Source organism: Coenobita brevimanus, chromosome 67, assembly GCF_032717465.1.
Source record: "Coenobita brevimanus isolate Jiangsu-jjx chromosome 67, ASM3271746v2, whole genome shotgun sequence".
NCBI classification, from domain to species: Eukaryota; Metazoa; Arthropoda; class Malacostraca; order Decapoda; family Coenobitidae; genus Coenobita; species Coenobita brevimanus.
The window spans coordinates 4,126,422-4,149,102 of record NC_137020.1 but is presented as its reverse complement, the minus strand read 5'-3'; the positions used below and the strand labels follow the sequence as shown (position 1 = coordinate 4,149,102).

The 22,681-nt window shown below is 41.0% G+C and overlaps 1 protein-coding gene across 1 annotated transcript in view; it reads left to right on the top strand.

The window, feature by feature from the left end:
- LOC145405625 (glutamate receptor ionotropic, kainate 2-like) overlaps positions 1 to 22,681 on the top strand; it is a 75,445-nt gene that overhangs the window by 5,200 nt on the left and 47,564 nt on the right. The window contains exons 2-4 of the mRNA XM_080276954.1: positions 5,967 to 6,119; positions 12,107 to 12,219; positions 14,227 to 14,332. Of these exons, the coding sequence (XP_080133080.1) occupies positions 5,967 to 6,119; positions 12,107 to 12,219; positions 14,227 to 14,332 (372 nt within the window). The remainder of the gene's footprint in view (positions 1 to 5,966; positions 6,120 to 12,106; positions 12,220 to 14,226; positions 14,333 to 22,681) is intronic.

Genomic DNA, 22,681 nt, shown 5'->3' with positions numbered 1-22,681 from the left:
CAATTAAGTAGTTAATTAGGCGAAAAGCCCCAGGCAGTTAAGTTAATTAGCCGAAGGACCCCAGGCAATCAAGAAGTTAATTAAGTGAAATATCCCAAGCAATTAAGGTGTTAATTAAGTGAGGCTCCAGGCAATTGAGCGATTAATTAAGCTATGGGCTGTATCCTCCAATGACCTGGTAATGTCGTAACAGGTCTTCCTTAGAAATTGTATCTGCAAATTACACCTCAGTCCTCCGTTCGTTATTAACGCAATTTGTCAAAAATAAAGTAAAATAAAAAGCGAATACGAAATAATTTTAAGATGTAGTTAGAAATAAATCGCTGGGAAACTTGTGCTGAGAAGTAGGCTATATCTTACCCTTCCATTCTAAACAATTTGTTTTAAATTGAGCGAAGTGGTCTGGAGACAGAAAGAATTTAATGTAAAACACGACACTGGACTGACTGAAGCAAGATTTAAGTGTGCGACTAAATTCCGATTACAATGAATAAAGAGGCCATATGCTTAAACATTAACCCGCAAAGTAGAGTGAAAACCCCCAACTATTGAAGGTCATTTATGTAAAGCCTGTGGTCATTAGGTATGGTTAGCCTGCATCCCATACTACACAGTGCAGTCAGCAGCCATATGGGAAAGACAGAGTAGATCCGCCACTGTCAACTACTTCAAAATTCATCGCCAAAATTTTGGAGCCTGCATCCCTTCTCAATTTCAGGGTTAAGAATACAGTACCATCCTTGGCTTCGAACCAGACCAAGCAGAAAATACAACAATGGCGCCCTACTGCTGGTGATATGAGTGAAAATTTGACACTGACATTTGACCTTGGCTTTCAACCAATAGTTTTCAAATTCCAGTTACTTCATTCTTGCCTAACCCTGAACAATTCCACCAAGTTTGTTCCCAAACGAATCAGAGCTGTTTGAACTAAAAGACTGATTATTTGACGATGCCCTCTTACTTTGTCTTTTGACTGATACTTTTGACAACAGAATCACTGCATCTGCTCCTTTACCTCGAATCGCTTAATACTGACTCGTCTAAATCGGATAAACTCCATGTCATATGACCTTGTTCTTTGACTTTTTTTTAACCTAATTTTCTCCACGGCAGTAAGTCAGTCTCCTTGGTGACCCTCAACCCTTCCACAAAGTTTAGTTCAGATCAGTACTGTTTTATCGATCTTATGCACACACAGACACATGCAGGTCAAACTTTAGTCTTCTGTAATCAAATCCCCTCGTTCTTGCTTTATCCTTAACACTTCCAGTACGTTTGATTTAAATCGGATCGGAACTGTTTCAGATGATCATGCCGTGTGACCTTGCCCATTGCTTGACCTTGACCTCTGCCGGTCCTCAAAATACAATCCCTTCCTGCTTGGCTTACCTTCAACCCTTCCACTTAGTCTGGTCTAAATCTGATAAAAGCTGTCTGAGGTGGCCTTTTTATTTCACCTTGGCCTTTGTCCTGATAGTCTAGAAAGGAATAAGACAAGCCTTTGTCTCGACATTCTCACCAAGTTTGGTATAAAAAAAGATAAAAACTGTTCCACTGATTTGTTCACACACACACACACACACACACACACACACACACACAGGTACAATAAAGTGTAGCAGGAACATACGTAATTGGAGTGAAGGGCTGAAGCATACATTTCTACCTCTAGGTCTTTCACAATAATTTGACCCATATTTTTGTTCTTTACAAGCTTATTTCACATAGTCCATTGGCGGAAAAAGACACTGGTATGGCTCTACATTCTTCCTATAGCACGTCTTCATGACTAGCATCATATTCTAATTTTAATCTAGTATTAAAAAGTAGCACTGAAGGTGGAGATATGGTAATTTTAGGCTAAGTTCGGTAAAATCAGCATAGCATCAATGAGGAATGCTGACTGAATTTTGGAATGAAAAACCTGTAAATGCAGTGGAATTATGCGCAGTATCTGATGGTGGTTTAGTGGTTAGAACAGCCTCATCGGGGTGACGGCCTGAAATACCTGGCCGCCAAGACGAAGCTGGGTGTTTATCGTGATGCCACTGTGGGATGTACGCCAGTCATCTACTCGTCACCTTTGAATACGATTTTGTAACATTTTACTTGATTCTTATCACCACACGATACTTATATTCAACTCACGAAAGGACTCAAAAATAAACAGATAAGTAAATAAATAAATAAATGAATGAACAAAAAAGGGTTTACCAAGTTTTTTCTAATTCGTCAGCCTCAAAAAATTTCTCCAGACGTGACTGAAGTTGCTTGGGTTGATATGACACTGACTGTGTGCAAAGCTTCATGTGATTTGCACGCTGTTTTTAATCCCGTCAGTCCGATGGGCTAGATTTATTTGTATTATCTATTTATTGATTTATTTGTTTTGGAGTCATCGGGTGATTTTTCTAGTCAGTCTTTCTTACTTGAAAAATCAAAAAAATACCTTCATTCACGCTTTTGTTTACCGGCTACTTTCCTATGCTGAGATGGGATTCTCATATTTACTATCCATTCCCTGCCGTAACTTAGAAGCATTTTTACAGGACGAACTACACTAGGGATGATTTTTCACTCCCTTCCCTGATCATCCTACAGAAAAAGTTATAACCTGCTGTCATTTTCGTCTCGTAACTAAGATGTTTTTATGAAGTTAGGACACAAGGCAGGGGAAGATTCGACTGCCTCCTTGTCCCACCTGCAAATCAAAACCATACTTACGACAGGGAATTGATCGTAAGTGCGTTTATGTATCCTTTCTCAGCTACTTTCCTTTATAGGTTATTGAAAAAAAATAATATAAAAAGTCACCTCCTGGGAATTGAAATCATGAAAAGCCGTCATCCCATCTGGGGCGTTGTAACTATTTGACCATCTGGCGCGTTACCTCATTGAAATCCATTAAATATTCCTTGATCTTTATTCCCAGTCACCTCCACACGATTTAGCTTGGTTGTAAGACTCCTTAACTCCTCTGTTAAGGACCCTAGCACCTCTTCCTAAGCGATTCATTTTTGGATATGGCTGGTTAATATCGTTTGTACGCTTTTCTTGCAGGGTATGGTGATATTCGAAGGATTTATGCACCGCAGAAGGGAGGAAGGTGTAACAAACCAAATAAATCGCTTAGGGAAAGGTGTTGGGGAGTGTTTCCTCAACCAATGAGAAAACGGGCTAGGTACTTAGAAGGGAAGGGATCAATTACAGCTCTCATTATCGTCCTTAATTACCTTATTGCTCTCCCGAAGTGCAATTAAACCCTCTACAGGAATGAAGCAGTAACTGAAGACCTGCCGTGTATGAGGGAGGCCGGCGTGTGGTGGGAGGAGGGGTGAGGGCCGGGTGCTCATTCAGAATCACGGGTAATCCTTGTGACTGAAATATTACTTCACCTCTCTCTCTCTCTCTCTCTCTCTCTCTCTCTCTCTCTCTCTCTCTTTCTGGCAGTCCGTGTGTCCTTTGGGTCGAAAATCCCCTCCCAAACCATCTCACTTTCTCCCTTCTCATCTTAACTCAGATTTTTCATCAACATATCTTTTCATACCTCCAAGTAAAAAGGCCTTGACTAGTAATCTCTCTCTCTCTCTCTCTCTCTCTCTCTCTCTCTCTCGATTCCTCAAATACAGTACACTATTCCGTTTATCTCACATATTTTTGTCAGATTTTGTATTCACACAAAGATCCTTCATTGATTCTCAGTATCTTTATTCCCAGACGAAGGTGGCCTTACTGTATATACCAGTAAAATGTACTTTGTGAGCGCGTGACGAGCGAGCGAGCGCCATGTTATCACAGTTTCCCTCTGATATATAAAGACTTGGTTATTGATGAGATGATTAAAGCCAGAAATCGGGTGTATTCCCTTGATTATTTCGCTATCAAAGCAAAGAAAACGTTAATACAAAATTACAGGCGGAATTTCCAGGATGTAATTGCTACTTCTGATGTCAAAAAACACAGTGTTACGACGGAAAATCTTTTTGACATTGATTTTGTCAATGAGGCATTGACTGGTTAGAGCCGAACGTTCCCTTACAAAACTCGAGATTCCAAGTTTCCCCTCCGTTTTATGGGTGTTTTTTTTTTTTTTTTATAACAAAGGCTATTAAATGAATGATTATATGTGGAGTGAATCTCAACACTGCTTCACGTATTAGTAAAGTTATTAGCTTCTGCTTAGCGTGATGGTCAGGGTAGGGCAAGGCCGCTCTTTCCAAACTTAACTGAGAGACAACATCGCTCGCTCGCTCGTAATAATGTGTGAACTAAACTTTGCGCCTCAGCGACTGTCACATATTTTTACTGACTCAACTTTTCTCTCTTAGATTACTCACGGAATCAATTTTCCACACTTACATTCCTCACTGAATAAAATTTCCCGTCAGATCCCTCAGTGCGTGAGAGGCCTGAAAATGAGTTGTTTAGAAGATGCATGCGGAGTTCCATAGAGAGACATATAGACAAATAAGGATGTGAAGCAGCGTTGTGGTGATGATGAAAAGCATAAGGAGGATGACCTTGAGATAGCATGACCATGTGGAGAGCATGGAAAATGATAGATTGACTAGGGGAGTGTGTGTGAGTGAGGCTGAGGAGGAGAGGGGAAGGGGGAGGCCGGGGATTAGATGAGGGGACGAAGTGGAGAGGTGTACAAGTGATGGGAACGTGAGTTGTAGAGAGGGCAGACTGACGACGTAGGACAGTGTGACAATGGCAATTTGTTTGTGGCCAGTCCTTTCAAGATGAAGGGGTCTGGCTGTTGACAGATAGATCCTTCGGTGAATCTACTTTTTTTTTCTTTTCCGTTCAAAGACCCATAATTGATTCTCATTTTCTCGCCTACATTTATCAAAGTTTACATTTCCCTCAACCAACTCCGTCACTGACTAATTTTTCAACTTTTCGCATATACACAGTAACTCTATTTTTTTACAGTAAGTCCATTCAACTGTGATATGCCGGTGGACTGAGAGACTTGAATTGGTATATAGCTTAAGTACATAGGGGGAGTAAAAGAAATAAAAAACAGATGTGAAAAGGGAGTGGGAAATGTAGAGACACAGGGAAGAGAAGTGGGTAGTGTTATGAAGGCCTTGACCCTATGCAGAAGTCTAAGTGTGTAGACTGTAGGGGGTGTTTTAGTGTTCACATGAAGTTATGGGTAAAATATCTGATATTTCATTAGAACGAAAAGTCCAGAATAAGAAGAGAGAAAGTGCGGTTACTGGGGAATGTGTGAAGGGTGTGTAGAGTGGATAGGATTGGAAGTAACGTAATTCGTGAAAGACGTAGAGTTAAGAATTCTGTTTAAAATATGGTTGAAGACAGTGCGTTTAGATGGTGTGGCCTCTGGAGAGAATGTATGCAAACAGGGTGAAAATAAACGTATACTCGTATATGAGTGAGACTGCAGATGGAGGATGCGATATTACGTCAAGAAGATGCGGTGGATGAGTGGGTAAGCGAGGTATGGAGGAGGAGGAGGCAAGGGAACTGACAGAGGATTAAGTTGGCTGGATGAATTGTGTACGAAGCAACACATGACAGGTGTTTGACTGTATCAGATAGGTAATGTATGTCGCATCTATAAAAGAAAAAAAAAATGTGCTGATAGTAAAGCCTGTGATGGGGAGTCAGGATTCCGGAGTCTGCATGGCGAGTGAATGGGTGTGTGGCCGAGTTTACTCGATATGTTCTGTCCTTATCGTACATTCTGTTTCTTTGCTTTCTGGACCCTAATACATCTCAGCCTTAGGTCCCAGGAGAGGTCGGGATAATGATAGTCTTAATGATAATGATGATGATTCCCCATTGATTCTATTTTTCACATCTACACACTAATGCTAGTTTTCACACTTATAGCCTCCAGTGAACCTGTTTGTCTCTAAATCTCCCACTGAATACATTTTTCACATTTAGACCCCTCACTGATGCTCCGTTCCTCACACTTTTCACCGCAGACTGAGGTGGCCCTCATGTACGACGCGGTGCAGCTGTTCGTCAAGGCCCTGGGTGACCTGGATCGCTCCCGCCGCATCGAGGTCTCACCCCTTGACTGTGACGGAGCCTCGCCCTGGGTCTACGGAACCTCACTCATTAACTATATGAAACTGGTGGGTAGTCATGAGAAGTTTGGTTGGATAACATCACGTACAATTCCTGCCAAGTGTTCCATTTCCATTATTATTAAACAGTCTCAAAACCATACCATGATACCCATTAACCTCTTGGATGCAAGGACTGTTTTTCAACTGTATTCTTGCCATTTACAGATGATATTACTCTGCCACTATAACTGAACGGGTTACATATAGCCTTCATTAACCTCATCATTGCAAGACATCTCCCTGAGCTTAGTAAAATCGTCAGGAACCAGCAAGAATGTGTGTAAGAAGATGTCACTGGATTGAAGGGACTAATGTTCAGGCAGACTGGTTGGGTTAAATTATCGTCTCGTTGGTTATCGTTGGTTGTTTTACCCTGAATCAAAACCATAACAGCACGCAATCAGATTTTTCCAAATAACCAGTAATATTGAAGTGGACTGGAGGGACTAGAATCTTAGTACCCGTCTTGGGTTTTGACCAAATGAATCGAGATAATGCTTGTCTGTCAACGTGAATATTACTGATCAGCTTAGCAATATTTCATTTGGTCCTGACAGAGATGCGAGGCTATGCAAACGAATTACTGACTGCAGCTCTGCAGTCGTGGGTCAAAGAGTCCGTTCACTGTTTCATTTTAACCAGTGCTGGAGGACGTCATAGCCAGGGTATCACACCAACGAAAACTTATTAATTATTGATAGTTCTGACTGAACCGCTCCTCGTGCAATCTAACAAGACTCTGTACTAACACCGTGATGCTGGACAAATTGATATACTCAGTTTTGTGACTCATACCATCCATAAGTCAACTGACCAACATGGAAAAACCCATGCAATGGCCCTTGATATTTTGAGAGCTTTTGACAGATTGTGGCACCGTTCCCTGCTGTCCAAACTCCTTATCTATGTCCTATTATCTATTGTTCCTCTGATTTCATCATGTCTCAGTGACAGAAGATAAGAGTAAATATAAATGATGTATATTCCAATTTCCACTCGACTAATGCCGATGTACCACAAGGATCAGTCCTGGCTCCATCCCTATTCCTATTCATGTTAATTGTCTCTTGACTATCACCCATAATCCCATTTACTCATATCCAGATGACTCAACACTTCACAGATCCTTCACACTTAAACACCCATTCATAAAGTTCAGTATCTCTAAATTTCAACTCAGTACAGCAATTTCCTTGAATCAAGATTAATCTAATATCACTGAATAGAGACAAAATAACACTGTCTCATTCAGTCTTGGAAAATCAAATATATACAGTTTACTATCAGACTGTTGTTGCCTGATTCCTACCTTGCCTTTACTCTAACCAATACATCTTTAAAAGTACTGAAATTCTCGGTGTTTCACTTAACAATACCCTCAGCTGGACCTCTCATGTTAAATCACTTGCTATAATCTGAAAGGGCCATGTGCGCTCTCAGCTGGAATATTGTTTACCCTTGTGGAGTGGATGTGAAGATGTTGCACCTCCCCTACAAGTATGAAGGAATGTATTATTTTACAGATACTCTTATGGCAAATATGCACACGAAGTTGCATCCATTGTGCCACCTCTCCACGTCTTCCTCCACGCCACACGGGCATCTGGTAGCACTCATGATTGGACTGTCACACTGCCATATCGCAAAACTTCTAACATAATTCACTTATTCTCCGAACTGCATCTCCATGGAATTCGCATCTACAGAATAGTTTCCCCCCAAACTTCAACCTACAGCAGTTCAAGTCCAACTGTTACAGACTTTCTGTGAATGGGGGACACCTGTAATGTGGTGTATAGACTATTTTATTTAATCAATCTGTTTTTCGTTTCCCTGTTTCGTTCCCTAAGAGAGAGAGAGAGAGAGAGAGAGAGAGAGAGATTCGCTCAGTGTTAAACTCAGGCACCAATTTCCTGTCTCCCACACGAAAAGGTACAGGTTGGTCAAAAGTTATGGATAGCCACTCTGCCACTCCGACCATTTTTCACCTACAATTCCTTGCCTGCACAGCGCCTTGTTACCCATATTTGTTATTCCTCCCCAGCGTCAGAGAGTATCCTTCCATCTAATACTCATCTACTGTAAGGATCATTTTGCTCTCACATTAAAGTATTCAATATAATCTTTTCCATCACCACATCTGGCAGGGAAGAATCAATTTTCTTTTGTCCATGAGACCACATTTTCTAAAAAATAAAAACAAATGCTATATGTGCATTTTTGATCAGCTGTGGGACTTTTGTATTTTCTAGTACCTATTGAAGATTATACCAGGTATTTCTCTTACTATAACAATAAGGGTAACCTTGTATCACCTGAAATGAACTGGATGATCTGAAATATATCCCAGTAATAATATTAATAAAAATAATAATAATAATAATAATAATAATAATATAATAATAATAATAATAATAATAATATTAATAATAATAAAATTATTATTATTATTATTATTATTATTATTATTATTATCATTGTGTTGTATTAGAAGTAGTAGTAGCAGTAGTATTGTATCATTACAATTATAGTCGCAGTATTAATGTTAACCTTCACATTACAGCTCAAAATAATGAACTGTATTAGGAAGCTTGGTTTTGATCTTCTCAATATAACTCCCCATGGATGAAGGTGATTAAAAAAAAAAAAGCAGTAGTAGTAGTAGAGGTAGTGGTGGTAGTGGTGTCAATGTTTACAATTATCATTATTATTGTTATTATTATTATTTTATTATTATTATTTTTTTATTATTATTATTATCATCATCATCATCATCATCATCATCATTATTATGATTAAAAGTAATGATAAAACTATGCGCGAGAAGCAAGAAGGGCTCATTGTGAAACCAAAGATCACCTGGATAAAGACAATTGTTTAAAGTATTGTTATGGGAGTATGGTTGCAACCCTGTTTAGGTCAGAATGCCACAGCTAACCTCAGCAAACGAATCTTCCATAAATAATATAAAATGGATATTATATACAGGCATCATTTACATCTGCATCTCTCTCTGGAACTCGCTTCCCAGAGTTGTTTCCCCCCAAACTTCAACTTCAACCCACAGCTGTTCAAGTCCAACTGTTACGGATATTTTATGAATGGAGGACGCCAATAATCTGGTTTACGGATTTCTTTTCATTTGTTTCTCCTTCCTCTGTTCTGTTAAAAAAAAAGAAAATCTGTTACCTCAGCAGGAATGTGTGGGTCGTGAACTAGGTCATTCAGCTCAAAGTTAAGGTGATAAGAATGACCATCCGCCCCTGTGTTGTAGTGTATTATGTGAGCAATAACCTCCTTACCCTCCCCTAAGAACAGCTTTTGGAGGAGAGTCTTATTATAGTGCATTTACCAACTACATTACCAGGGGTCCATTGGCTGGGTATTTGGTTACAGTTCAGAGTAGCAAAGTGTTAATGGACTGCATATTATTGACCTGTTGCTTAGTGAGGAGTCATCTGAGGATAGCAATGCAGTGTGTTAGTGGTGGATGGCACTACCTACCACAGATACCAAGGTAATAATAATAATAATAATAATAATAATAATAATAATAATAATAATAACAGAAATAGTAATAATCTATCTATCTATCTATCTATTGTCAGACGCCTCAATCCCGTTTGGGGTGGCCACAAACAAATCGCCTCCAAGTCGCCCTGTCCCCCGCCATTTCACTGCCCTGCTCCCAACTCACACACCCCTCTCTCATATACCTCTCCACCCCATCCCTCCATCTCATCCTCGGCCTCCCCCTCCCTCTTCCCCCTTCCACCTCACTCACATACACTCTCTTCATCAGTCTTTCACCCTCCATCCTCTCCACATGGCCAAACCACCTCAGAGTGTTCCTCATAACGCTTCCTATCACATCCACATCCACACCACAACGCTCCTTTATATTCTCATTCGTCAGCCTGTCTCTCCACGTGACTCCACAGGCTCCTCTTAAATAACTCATTTCCACTGCTCTCACTCTTGACTTGTGTCCTTCCAACAATGTCCAAGCTTCACTTCCGTACGTTAGAGTTGGTATCACAATACTGTCATGTAGTAACTTTTTCACTTTCATGCTCACTTCCCTATTTCTTATCACTGCTTTCAAAGAACCAGCAACCTTTCTTCCCTGCTGTACCCTTTCAAGCACTTCACCCTCCAAACCTCCATCCTTACTCATCACACTACCCAAGTACTTAAACGTACTCACATTTTCCAATTCCTCATCATCCAACCTCGCTGTACATTCACTAACTTCACCTCTCTCAAAGACCATCACTTTACTCTTCCCTACATTCACCTTTAGATTCCGTTTCTTACACACTCTCCCAAACTCATCCACCAAGCCTTGCAGCTCCCCTTCGTCTTCACTCAACAACACAGTATCATCTGCAAACAACTACAGGGAGTTTCCAAACACTATCCTCTCTCACCAGGGCCACTCCAACATCCACTACCCTACCTTGTACCTCTTTTATTACCCCATCCATGTACAGATTAAAGAACCATGGAGACATGACACATCCCTGTGTCATAATAATAATCCATCCATCCATCCATCGTCCAATTCTACGTTGTCCCATGAGAAGCATGGGAGCCCTGCGCTAGGCAAGTTGGTCCTGACATTTAAGGTGATAGTGAAATAATAATAATAATAATAATAATAATAATAATAATAATAAAGGTTCAGTATGGGAGTGTAATTATTCCATTAATTGTACTGGTGGCTTTCCTAGAATCATGCACCATCCTAAGTGCGTTGCTGTAAAGCCCAACAAAATGGTTTACTGGCCTTAATACGGTGGCGCACTTTACTTAATGTGCGACTACTGGGCAATCGTAATTACATTAGTGGAGAAGTACTGTGGTAAAAGGGTTAAAGACGCCCATATCCCATCACTTGATAGCGTAAAATAGTCCCTAAGTGGTACGTGGTGGCGACCATCATCCACTCATTTGATATAGTGCTGCCTACTTCTTCCTTCACCTTTATCGTTATTTTCTGTCTGTCCTCCCTTCTTCCTATTTCTTCCATCTTTCCTGTCACTTTTTATTACTCTTCTTTCCTTGTCAGGTGGCTTTACATTGAGTGACAAGCCTAATGGTTTCCTGTAAACCAGGAAACCATTTACAACGCTGGGTGGTAACCATGTAACCAACCCTTACTGTATGTGTTCCGTGTTCCCTACGTGCCAGCAAGTGGATTGATGGAGGGTTAGCGCCCCTCCCCGTAAAACAACTAACTCAAAGACAAACGGCCACCCTTATGGGGTTATGGCGTTTGGCTAAAAACAGATAGATAGTCCTTAAGTCCAGATTAGTCACCTGCTGGTGCCAAAAATGCATTGAATAAGAGTGTTTCGTTTAAAAAGTCTTTATCCAATCGAGTTGAGTAGGTTATGTCATTTAAATATTAGTTCTGTAGAAAACAAGTGAATGAAGTATTGCCACGCATACAAAGTCCCCTACCCGATGATAACCATACATATAAACTCATACAATGTGGGTATGATAGCAGTACGTATGTACTGTGTACACAATTTGGGTATGTAAAAACCTTGACCTTGGGAGTACAGTAGATGGCTGATTGTTGCTCGCCACACACCCTCATGGTATGGGGAATAAGTGTGTGAAGTTCTATCCAAATCTGTCCATGCATGTGCAAGTTACAGAGCGAACACGAAATTGCGGGCGGACTGACGTACGCATTGACGGAACCGCGGAGACCTCTAGTCACTGACTAGTTTGACCGGTAGAGGACTAATAAACGATTTTATTATGCTAAAGAGACCCCTCGTGGCGCATGAGTTCATGAAGGTTGTATCAGTGCCTTCCACTTCGAAGCTGAAAAAAAAAAAAAAAGTCCACAAAAAAGTACGGTAATAATTGCAGAGCGATTTATAAACATTTCCTCTCATAATCTGTTGTGGAATTAATAGCGATAAATGAACTTATAATGAGTACTTGCCATAATAATCTTGGTTTGCACTGCACAGGTTCAGGTGAGTGGACTGACCGGGCTGATTAAACTGGACGCAGAGGGCTTCAGGAGGGACGTTACCCTCGACATTGTGGAGCTTACTAAGGACGGCCTGGAGCGAGTTGGCAGGTGTGTGTGTGTGTGTGTGTGTGTGTGTGTGTGTGTGTGTGTGTTTCATTCTTGGTCGGCATGCTGTACCTAACCCCTTCAGTCTGATAACTTTTTAATTCTCTTTTGCATCGTAGGATTTTAAACAACATATGGAAAGAAACCAGGTAATGGAGAGGTTAAGGACGTCTACATTTAACACCTCAAGTTTTATCAGATTGAAGTATTAATAAAGAGAAAATAAAATCGCTTTCAGGCAGTAAGGATAACATGATTAGCATACATGGCGTCACTGTTTTAGAGGAGTTAATGTTACTGTATAAGATTTTGACCAGACAGCATACCCGAGATTCTTGTGCATATCAAATTTGTTGCATTCCCTCATGGTTATAATTTCCTTCCACGTTGCAAAACTCTACATATATAAATAGACAGATAGACAGATAGATAGATAGACAGAGTAAACAGGATAGTCCACATATTGCACATCTCATTTTTCGCGTGTTGCAGGGGCTTCGTGATACTTCTAATTATATACACACCCACTAAACGTAAAAAAAAAAAAAAAAAAAAAAGGTATGAAGTGTGAGAAATAGTATCAGAAGTAGAATTTATTGTAGGCACTGGTAACGCTGACTGAGATGTCCCTGAAACTGACGATAATTGGGATGTGTTCGTAATAAACTGTACCCCATTTACTCTATCTTGGCCTAAAACTGCCATCTCTCCATCTTGAATACTGAGATGTAACAAGAGATTAACACCAGAATACGATGCTAGTCATCAAGAAGTGCTATGGTACTTGTGTAGGGCCACAGCATTGTCTTTCTCTGCCACTGAACTCCGTGACATAAACAGGAGAAGGACAAAACTCTGGGCCACGTCAAGTGTAAGAACTGATCTTCGTGCCGTTATCACCGTCGTCCCTAACCTTTCGCCCGAACCAAGAGCACCTTTGGATTTTACAGTGCCTCCGAATAGCTACTGGGAGCTTGCCAAAATGGGGACGTCTGCCTGTGTTGATGCGGTAGTGTTGGTAGTTCTGGGTGGCCAAAACATAGATGTAGTAAACTACTCGTATTAGGAGGAATGACACCTCACCAACATCACCCTTATGTTGAGAATATGTAGAAATTGGAACGTGATGAATGCGGTGATTGGTCTGGCTGGAAAATCCACTTCACACAACTCACACTAATATATTCAGGAGTGACGAAGTTCGTCTCAAGGCGGCAAAATAAGAATTAGAACGCCTATTGAGTGATGGGTTGGTTTATTGACGTGTATAGCAATAGTACAAGGACATAAGGTATTTTCTAAACGGGGTGTTTTAGATTTATCAACAATATTACATCGGATATTTAGTATTAAAATCTTCATGAAATTATGCACTAGATAATTATTCGTTTATTTCTTTCGGGTCCTTTTTTGTGGAGTCTCCAAAAGGCTGCGAAATAAATTGCGTTAAGTTATCTTGTATTTGGGTAAATTACAGTTTCTTAATAGTGTATAAATATCATGTATGTTCTTTACTGGATGTGTAAATTTCTCGGTAGTATTATTAAACATTGATAAAAAATGTCCATAAGACAACAATTCTTTCTTTTTAGTTCATTAGGGTCCATATGCTGGGGAGCCCCACCCTCCCCCAAGAATGTTCCAATAATGTTGTGGACAGCCTGAACTTGGCCTCCGAATGAAGGCCTTGGAAGGCTGGATTGGGGAATGAAGGCCTCTGAAAGGTGGTTGGGGGAATGAAGGCCTCTGAAAGGTGGTTGGGGGAATGAAGGCCTCTGAAAGCTGGTTGAGGGAATGAAGGCCTCTGAAAGCTGGTTGGGGGAATGAAGACCTCGGAAGGCTGGTTGGGGGAATGAAGACCTCAGAAGGCTGGTTGGGGACAACAGTGAGACCCAAAAAGTGTGTTCAGTGATGCGTGGGCTGTCGTGGACGGCATGTGGATAACTATGAACATGACCCTTAGTTACAACCTCTCCCTCCCATCTCCGTTTTCTTTCTCTGCTATTTCAGGTGGGACCCGATCAACGGCGCTAACTACACTAGATCGTACAGTGATGTTCAGCAGGGCATTGTGGAGAGCCTGCAGAACAAAACACTGATAATAACAAGTGTTCTCGTAAGTACATTTTATAAGAATTTCCTCGTTACAGAGTAGTTATTCTCTTTTTTTTTCCATCATAAAATAATTTACAGTATTTTCTCATAATTTTAGTTACTGCTTTTTAATTTCTTCGATTTTTTTTTTTAAACATTAGGCCCACCCGTAATTCGAATTTTTTAACTTTAATCATGAGTCATTTTTTTTTAGGGTCTCCTTGGAAATATCTGTAAACATTACCCATCAGTTATTTTTAATATTACTTATATTTCTTAATTATTTCCTTGTAAATTACCCTCTGAAATTCATTTATTGTTAGGCATTTGTTTGATTTCTTTTGGAGGGAGGGGGGAATTTCTTGTCACCCCCAAACGATTTTGTCAATTTTGGAAAGACCATTTGTAGTAATGGAGTTAGAGAGACTAGTAATCTCCCCAGGATTTTACTTCTTCCCCAAAGCTAAATAAATCGTCTGAAAGTAGTAGGAATAAAATTACTCTCATGACACTGAAGAAGTATTTGGTGTGAGTTATTTTCCAAGAATTTCTCATATTTATTCATTTATTTTTATTTTCATCATTGCTACCGGAACTTTTTTTTTTTTTATCTCTTGTGGCAAGGGCGTGATTGAAAGATGTATCTGATCCCTCTAATTTGGCAAAGCGGTGGTCTGATGGGTAGTGCAGAACTGCAATGAACTAGGCTCGATTTAAGTGACGGTCAGATTCATGGACAAACTTTGTTTTGCCTGTCTCTGTTCATCCAACCTTACTATACTTGCTCATTTCCTTTCTCATTTCGTTTTTCTTCCTTCTTCCAAACATTTTTTATTTTGGTGTCAAATTTCTCCATCTGTTCATTAAAAAAAAAGATGCAGTTGTTTACTAAACAAAGATACTCAGACACCAGAGCTTATAGCTTTAGGCCAGCTATATGGGCCAATGATCAGGCTATACAGATACACATGTTTAGTTCAATGTAACAACACCCATCATTAGAATTTACCAGCTTCTGCGAGAGACTAAGGACAATCACCTTTCCAGTGGTAGAATTCTTTTTGCGAATGTTATTTTTCATTCTTTGCGAGTGTTGGCAGACTATACTTTCGAGCTGATTGCTGTTACACCGTGGTTGTTGTAGTCTAGTGTAAAAGTTTTTTTCCTTACTGGTGTGTTTAATGAAGGCTGTAATGTAACTCATCCATGTCAAACAGATGTCGCTCCTTAAGTGAAGTCATCTGGAGAGTGAGAGACTGATCACTTCTGTGAAAAATATTTAGAAGTTATGGTAAACAAATCGGGGCCCTCTCTCTGGGCACCAAAATGTGAAATAATTCTGGTATTTCCTAATAAACAACTCGTAGGTCGTTACTTGCCATAAAGTTGTCCTTAAGTAATTCAAAACAAGTCTCATAGGGTTAGGTGAACCGTAACTTAACTTTAACTCACCTGCATTAACTATTTATCTTCTATCTCTCAGCTAATCCCCCCTTGAACTGGCCAATTGGTAAAGGTTATTAAGCTAGTGAAGAGGGAATGCTCGACAACCGATGACGATGGGGCTGTATAGCTGAAGTTGCTTGAGCAATCAAGCGTCCTTTAGGTGCTTATGTACAACGTGTTAGCTTGACTATGACTACGAGCAGAGTGCATGAACGTGGCAGACCCAAGTTCCTCATAGAAACGTGGGTTCCCAACTACTAATAAATTACAGTACTAAATACAGTTAGATTACATCATGGTATGTACAGGGCGAATCTAACAAATTAATCTTAGTTTTAATTAAACTAAAGTTAAACTAAATATTCCCTTTAATTCCACATCAGCTTTGCACGAGGATCTTTTCATCCTCGCCACGTCATCTAACGCGCAGACGATGTTTAGGTCAGTGGAAAATTCCACATAATTACATGTATTTACAATATATAGTTGTCCACGAGGGTTAAACGCAGTAGCATCTAATTTATCAATAACAAGAATTAATAAAGAGAACGTACTTTCTGGGTTATAAAAACCGCTTGAACTGTTAACAATGGTCTCTAGTTTTCCTCTGCTTTTAAGCAAGGGCAACTATACCAAATGTAGAGAGCGCAACCGCTCTGGGGGAAAATATTTCCCACAACTTCAATATGGTGACATCTTAACTCTTTATCAGACTGAAAGGTTAAACAGAGTGTCGATTTCACAATCATAATGGGGCTAAAACACATTTTTGATCTACACGATTCTCATTTATCTATCTATCTATCTATCTATCTATCTATATATATATATATTGGTAGTAGTTGGGGGCGCTCACCATCCACTCACTCGATGTAATGCTGCTCTCGGGTGTCTGCTCTGTCCTCTCCGCCATCCTTCTTTCCTTCCATCTTCTTCTAGCTTTCTTTCCTTCATTCTTTCCTCGTCCTTCTGCCTACGGGTGACTTTACACTCCCTCTTCTGTCTTTTATTCCATCATTCTTTCCTCTTTCTACTGCCTATGGGTGACTCTACACTGAGTGACAAGCCAAATGGTTTCCTGTACACCAGGAAACCATTTACTACGCTGGGTGGTAACCATATAACCAAATTTTGGCACCTGGTGGTTTATTGGGTAATTATTATGCTCCAATCGGATTGAGCCGGTGAAGGTTTTTATTCAACGGGTGGTTGGGGTTTAATGCTCACGTAATGCCACTCAGGGATGAGTGAGGTTGGTCACTCTCATCTTAAAGGTCAGGACCATCTACCTAGCCCCGGGCTCCTACGCTCCTCATGGGGCAATGTAGGATTGGATGATGAATGGATGGATATATATATATATATATATATATATATATATATATATATATATATATATATATATATATATATATATATATATAAATTGCCAGACGCATCAATCCCGTTTGGGGTGGCCACAAACAAATCGCCTCCAAGTCGCCCTGTCCACCGCCATTTCACTGCCCTGCTCCCAACTCACACCTCCCCTCTCTCATATACCTCTCCACCCCATCCCTCCATCTCATCCTCGGCCTCCCCCTCCCTCTTCCCCCTTCCACCTCATTCACAGACACTCTCTTCGTCAGTCTTTCACCCACCATTCTCTCCACATGGCCAAACCACCTCAGTGTGTTCCTCATAACGTTTCCTATCACATCCACATCCACACCACAACGCTCCTTTATATCCTCATTCGTCAGCCTGTCTCTCCATGTGACTCCACAGGCTCCTCTTAAATAACTCATTTCCACTGCTCTCACTCTTGACTTGTGTCCTTCCAACAACGTCCAAGCTTCACTTCCATACGTTAGAGTTGGTATCACAATACTGTCATGTAGTAACTTTTTCACTTCCATGCTCACTTCCCTGTTTCTTATCACTGCTTTCAAAGAACCAGCAACCTTTCTTCCCTGCTGACCCTTTCAATCACTTCACCCTCCAAACCTCCATCTTTACTCATCACACTACCCAAGTACTTAAACGTACGCACATTTTCCAATTCCTCACCATCCAACCTCGCTGTACATTTACTGACCTCACCCCTCTCAAAGACCATCACTTTGCTATTCCCTACATTCACCTTTAAATTCCGTTTCTTACACACTCTCCCAAACTCATCCACCAAGCCTTGCAGTTCCCCTTCGTCTTCACTCAACAACATAGTATCATCTGCAAACAACAGTACAGGGAGTTTCCAAACACTATTCTCTCTCATCAGGGCCACTCCAACATCCACTACCCTATCTTGTACCTCTTTTATTACCCCATCCATGTACAGATTGAACAACCATGGAGACATGACACATCCCTGCTTCAACCCAACTTTCAAGAAGAAAAATTCACTTAGTTCACCATCCACACGCACTGCAGCCTTCGTACCATCATACATACTCTTCAAAGCATTCAACAACTTCCCATCTACTCCCTATATTCTCAACACTTTCCACAATCCTTGTCTATCCACCTTGTCATATGCTTTCTCCAAATCCATGAAAGCTGCATACAACTTCTTTTCCTTCTCTAGAAACTTTTCCACTAAAGATCTAAGAATGAATATCTGATCTACACAACCTCTTCCCTTCCTAAATCCTCCCTGTTCTTCTCCAACTAATTTCTCTGTTCTTTCTCTAACTCTGTCAGTAAGTATCCTACCATACACTTTTCCTATTATACTAAGAAGACAAATGCCCCTATGATTACCACACACTTCTTTTTCCCCTTTTCCTTTGTACAAGGGAATAATTATACCTGACTTCCAATCCTCCGGGACTCTACCTTCCTCCCAGGCCAATCTGCACATCTTCCACATCCATTCTACTACTATCTCTCCCCCATGCTTCAGCATTTCACCACACACTCCATCAATTCCTGGGGCTTTCCCCGATTTAACTTTCTTCATTGCTTCCACTACTTCTATCCTACTGATTTCTTCCTGTCTTCTCACCTCCCTCCTTCTCCCAGCCATTCCCCAGCCAATTATACTCGCATTACTTCCATCCCCTATGTTCAACAATTCCTTAAAGTGTTCTCTCCATCTACTCACTTTTTCTCCTTTCTCCACTAGTAATCTACCATTTTTATCTTTGACTTCCCTGCTAACTTCACTTCCACCCTGTCTTACTCTTTTCACCTCTTTCCAGAATATTTTCTTACAGTCCCTCCACTTTACACTCAAATTCCTTCCAAATTCCTCCTCCACTCTCTTCTTATCTATATATATATATATATATATATATATATATATATATATATATATATATATATATTGCCAGACGCCTCAATCCCGTTCGGGGTGGCCACAAACAAATTGCCTCCACATCGCCCTGTCCCCCACCATTTCGCTGCCCCGCTCCCAACTCACACCCCCCTCTCTCATATACCTCTCCACCCCATCCTTCCGTCTCGTCCTCAGCCTTCCCCTCCCTCTCCCCCCCTCCACCTCCCTCACATACACTCGCTTCGTCAGTCTTTCACCCTCCATCCTCTCCACATGGCCAAACCACCTCAGTGTATTCCTCCTAACGCTTCCTATCACATCCACATCCACACCACAACGCTCCTTTATATCCTCATTTGTCAGCCTGTCTCTCCGTGTGACTCCATAGGCTCCTCTTAAATAACTCATTTCCACTGCTCTCACTCTTGATTTGTGCCCTTCCAACAACGTCCAAGCTTCACTTCCATACGTTAGAGTTGGTATCACAATACTGTCATGTAGTAACTTTTTCACTTCCATGCTCACTTCCCAGTTTCTTATCACTGCATTCAAGGAACCAGCAACCTTTCTTCCTTGTTGTACCCTTTCAAGCACCTCACCCTCCAAACCTCCATCCTTATTCATCACACTACCCAAGTACTTAAACGTACCCACATTTTCCAATTCCTCACCATCCAACCTCGCTGTACATTCACTGACTTCACCTCTCTCAAAGACCATCACTTTGCTCTTCCCTACATTCACCTGTAGATTCCGTTTCTTACACACTCTCCCAAACTTATCCACCAAGCCCTGCAGCTCCCCTTCGTCTTCACTCAACAACACAGTATCATCGGCAAACAACAGCACAGGGAGTTTCCAAACACTACCCTCTCTCACCAGGACCACTCCAACATCCACTACCCTACCTTGTACTTCTTTTATTACCCCATCCATGTACAGATTGAACAACCATGGAGACATGACACATCCCTGTTTCAACCCAACTTTCAAAGAGAAAAATTCACTCAGTTCACCATCTACACTCACTGCAGCCTTAGCACCATCATACATACTCTTCACAGCATTCAACAACTTCCAATCTACTTCATATATTCTTAAAACTTTCCACAATCCTTGTCTATCCACCCTGTCATATCCTTTCTCCAAATCCATGAAAGCCGCATACAACTTCTTTCCCTTCTCTAGAAACTTTTCCACTAAAGATCTAAGAATGAATATCTGATCTACACAACCTCTTCCCTTCCTAAAGCCTCCCTGTTCTTCTCCAACTAATTCCTCTGTTATTTCCCTAACTCTGTCAATAAGTATCCTACCATACACTTTTCCTGTTATACTAAGAAGACAAATGCCCTTATGATTACCACACACTTCTTTTTCCCCTTTTCCTTTGTAAAAGGGAATAATTATGCCTGACGTCCAATCCTCCGGAACTCTACCTTCCACCCAGGCCAATCTGCATATCTTCCACATCCATTCTACTACTATCCCTCCCCCATGCTTCAACATTTCACCACACACTCCACCAATTCCTGGGGCTCTCCCCTATTTAACTTTCCTCATTGCTTCCACAACTTCTATCCTGCTGATTTCTTTCTGTCTTCTCATCTCCCTCCTTCTCCCAGCCATTCCCCAGCCACTTATAAGTGCATCACTTCCATCCCCTATGTTCAACAATTCCATAAAGTGTTCTCTTCATCTACTCACTTTTTCTCCCTTCTCCACTAGTAATCTACCATTTTTATCTTTCACTCCCCTGCTAACTTCACTTCCACCTTGTCTTACTCTCTTCACCTCTTTCCAGAACATTTTCTTACAGTCTCTCCACTTTACACTCACATTCCTTCCAAATTCCTCATCCACTCTCTTCTTACTCTCTCTTTCTAGTCTTTTCACCTCTCTCTTTCTTTCTACATATAACTCTTCCGCCTCTCAGCTTCTTCCACGCCCCTATTTCTCATCCATTCATTGTATGCTTTCTTCTTTTGTGCCACAGCCTGTCTCACCTCTTCAGTCCACCACGCTGTTCTTTGCACCCCCCCCTCCGTCTTCTCTTCATTCCACACACCACATCACAGGCTGCACATATTTCTTCTGTGAATATCCTTTACACACCTTCCACGTCCCCTATCTGCTCCAATTCATATTTGCCCAATCGTTCCTCCACTTCTCTCTTATGTTCTGCCTTTTTCTCATCCACTTGTGACCTTTCCACTCTCCTTGCAAATACTCCTTCTTCCCGTCCTTCCCTTCTTCTATTTCTCCATCTTGTTTGGATCTTTATTCTTGCCACCACCAAGTAGTGGTCAGAAAATCCACTACCCCAACCTCTATAAGCTCTTGCATCCATTACACATCTTCGCATCCTTTCATCTACACACACATAATCAATCATTGCCTTCCTTTCATTCAGATCACCACCCACCCTTCTCATCACTTGCCATGTATACCTGTGGATCATTTTATGCCTGAAGAGGGTATTGGCTATCACCAACCCCCTCCCAGCACAAATGTCCACTAACGCACTGCCATTCTCATCTATCTCAGCAGGCACACCCTACTCACCAACTATTCCATCCACCTTCACATTCCCTACTTTACGATTCATATCACCGATCAAAATCACTCTCACTCCTTTCAAATTTTTCCATGCACACTTCCACATTTGTCCAGAACTCTTTTCTCACTCTGCTGGCACGATCTTGCGTTGGCGCATACACGCACACAATCGCCCACATTTGTAGTCCAACTTTCAATCTTACCCACACAATCCTTGACCCAGCTGATCTATACTCTCTGATGTTCTTCTTCCATCTTTTACTCACAACTATACACACTCTTTCTTTTGCCCTCTCATTCTCACCTACTCCTGCACATATACCCCATCCATACTCCCATTCTCTCACACTTTCTCCTCTCCTTTTAGTTTCAGTTACTCCACATACATCAACTTTCGTACCCTCAAGCACATGGACAATCTCTCTCTCTTTCACCTCATCATTCGCACCTCGTACATTCCACGTTCCGATTACCATGTCCTTTGTCCGGTCCTTGGTCGTCATCTTTTGGTCAGTCCTTGTCCGAGGCTTCTTGTTCGTCTTTTTAGTTAGTTGTTTTCCGGGGAGGGGCACTAACCCTCCGCCAACCCTTTTAGTCACCTTGTACGACAAGCAGGGATACTGGGGGAGTATATTTATATATATACAAAATGTGTGTGTGTGTGTGTGTGTGTGTGTGTGTGTGTGTGTGTGTTTGTACTAGTGTTAGCCCGTAAAATTTTCCTGGACTAATAATAACCTTTCCATCACAGAATGTTTGCAAATACCAATATCTTTTCCATACCGTTATTGAACCCACAATAACCATTTCTGACCACAAGGTCCAAATAATGAATTTCCCGTATTTTCGCTTGTCCCGATTTCCGACAAATTTGTTTCGTTGTGCGCGATCGCCAAAATTATTAGGTCCGCCAAGGAGGTTCGTTTGTCTGTTTGTCTATTAGCAAGATTACTCAAAAAGTTATGAACAGAATTTGTTGAAATTTTTTGGAGGGGTAGGGTATGGTCCAAGGAGCATTCTGTTATATTTGGGGGTGATCCGGATCATGATTCGGATCCATGAATTTTCAAAAGATCCTTTACCATTGCGGGATAATGGCAATTTCAT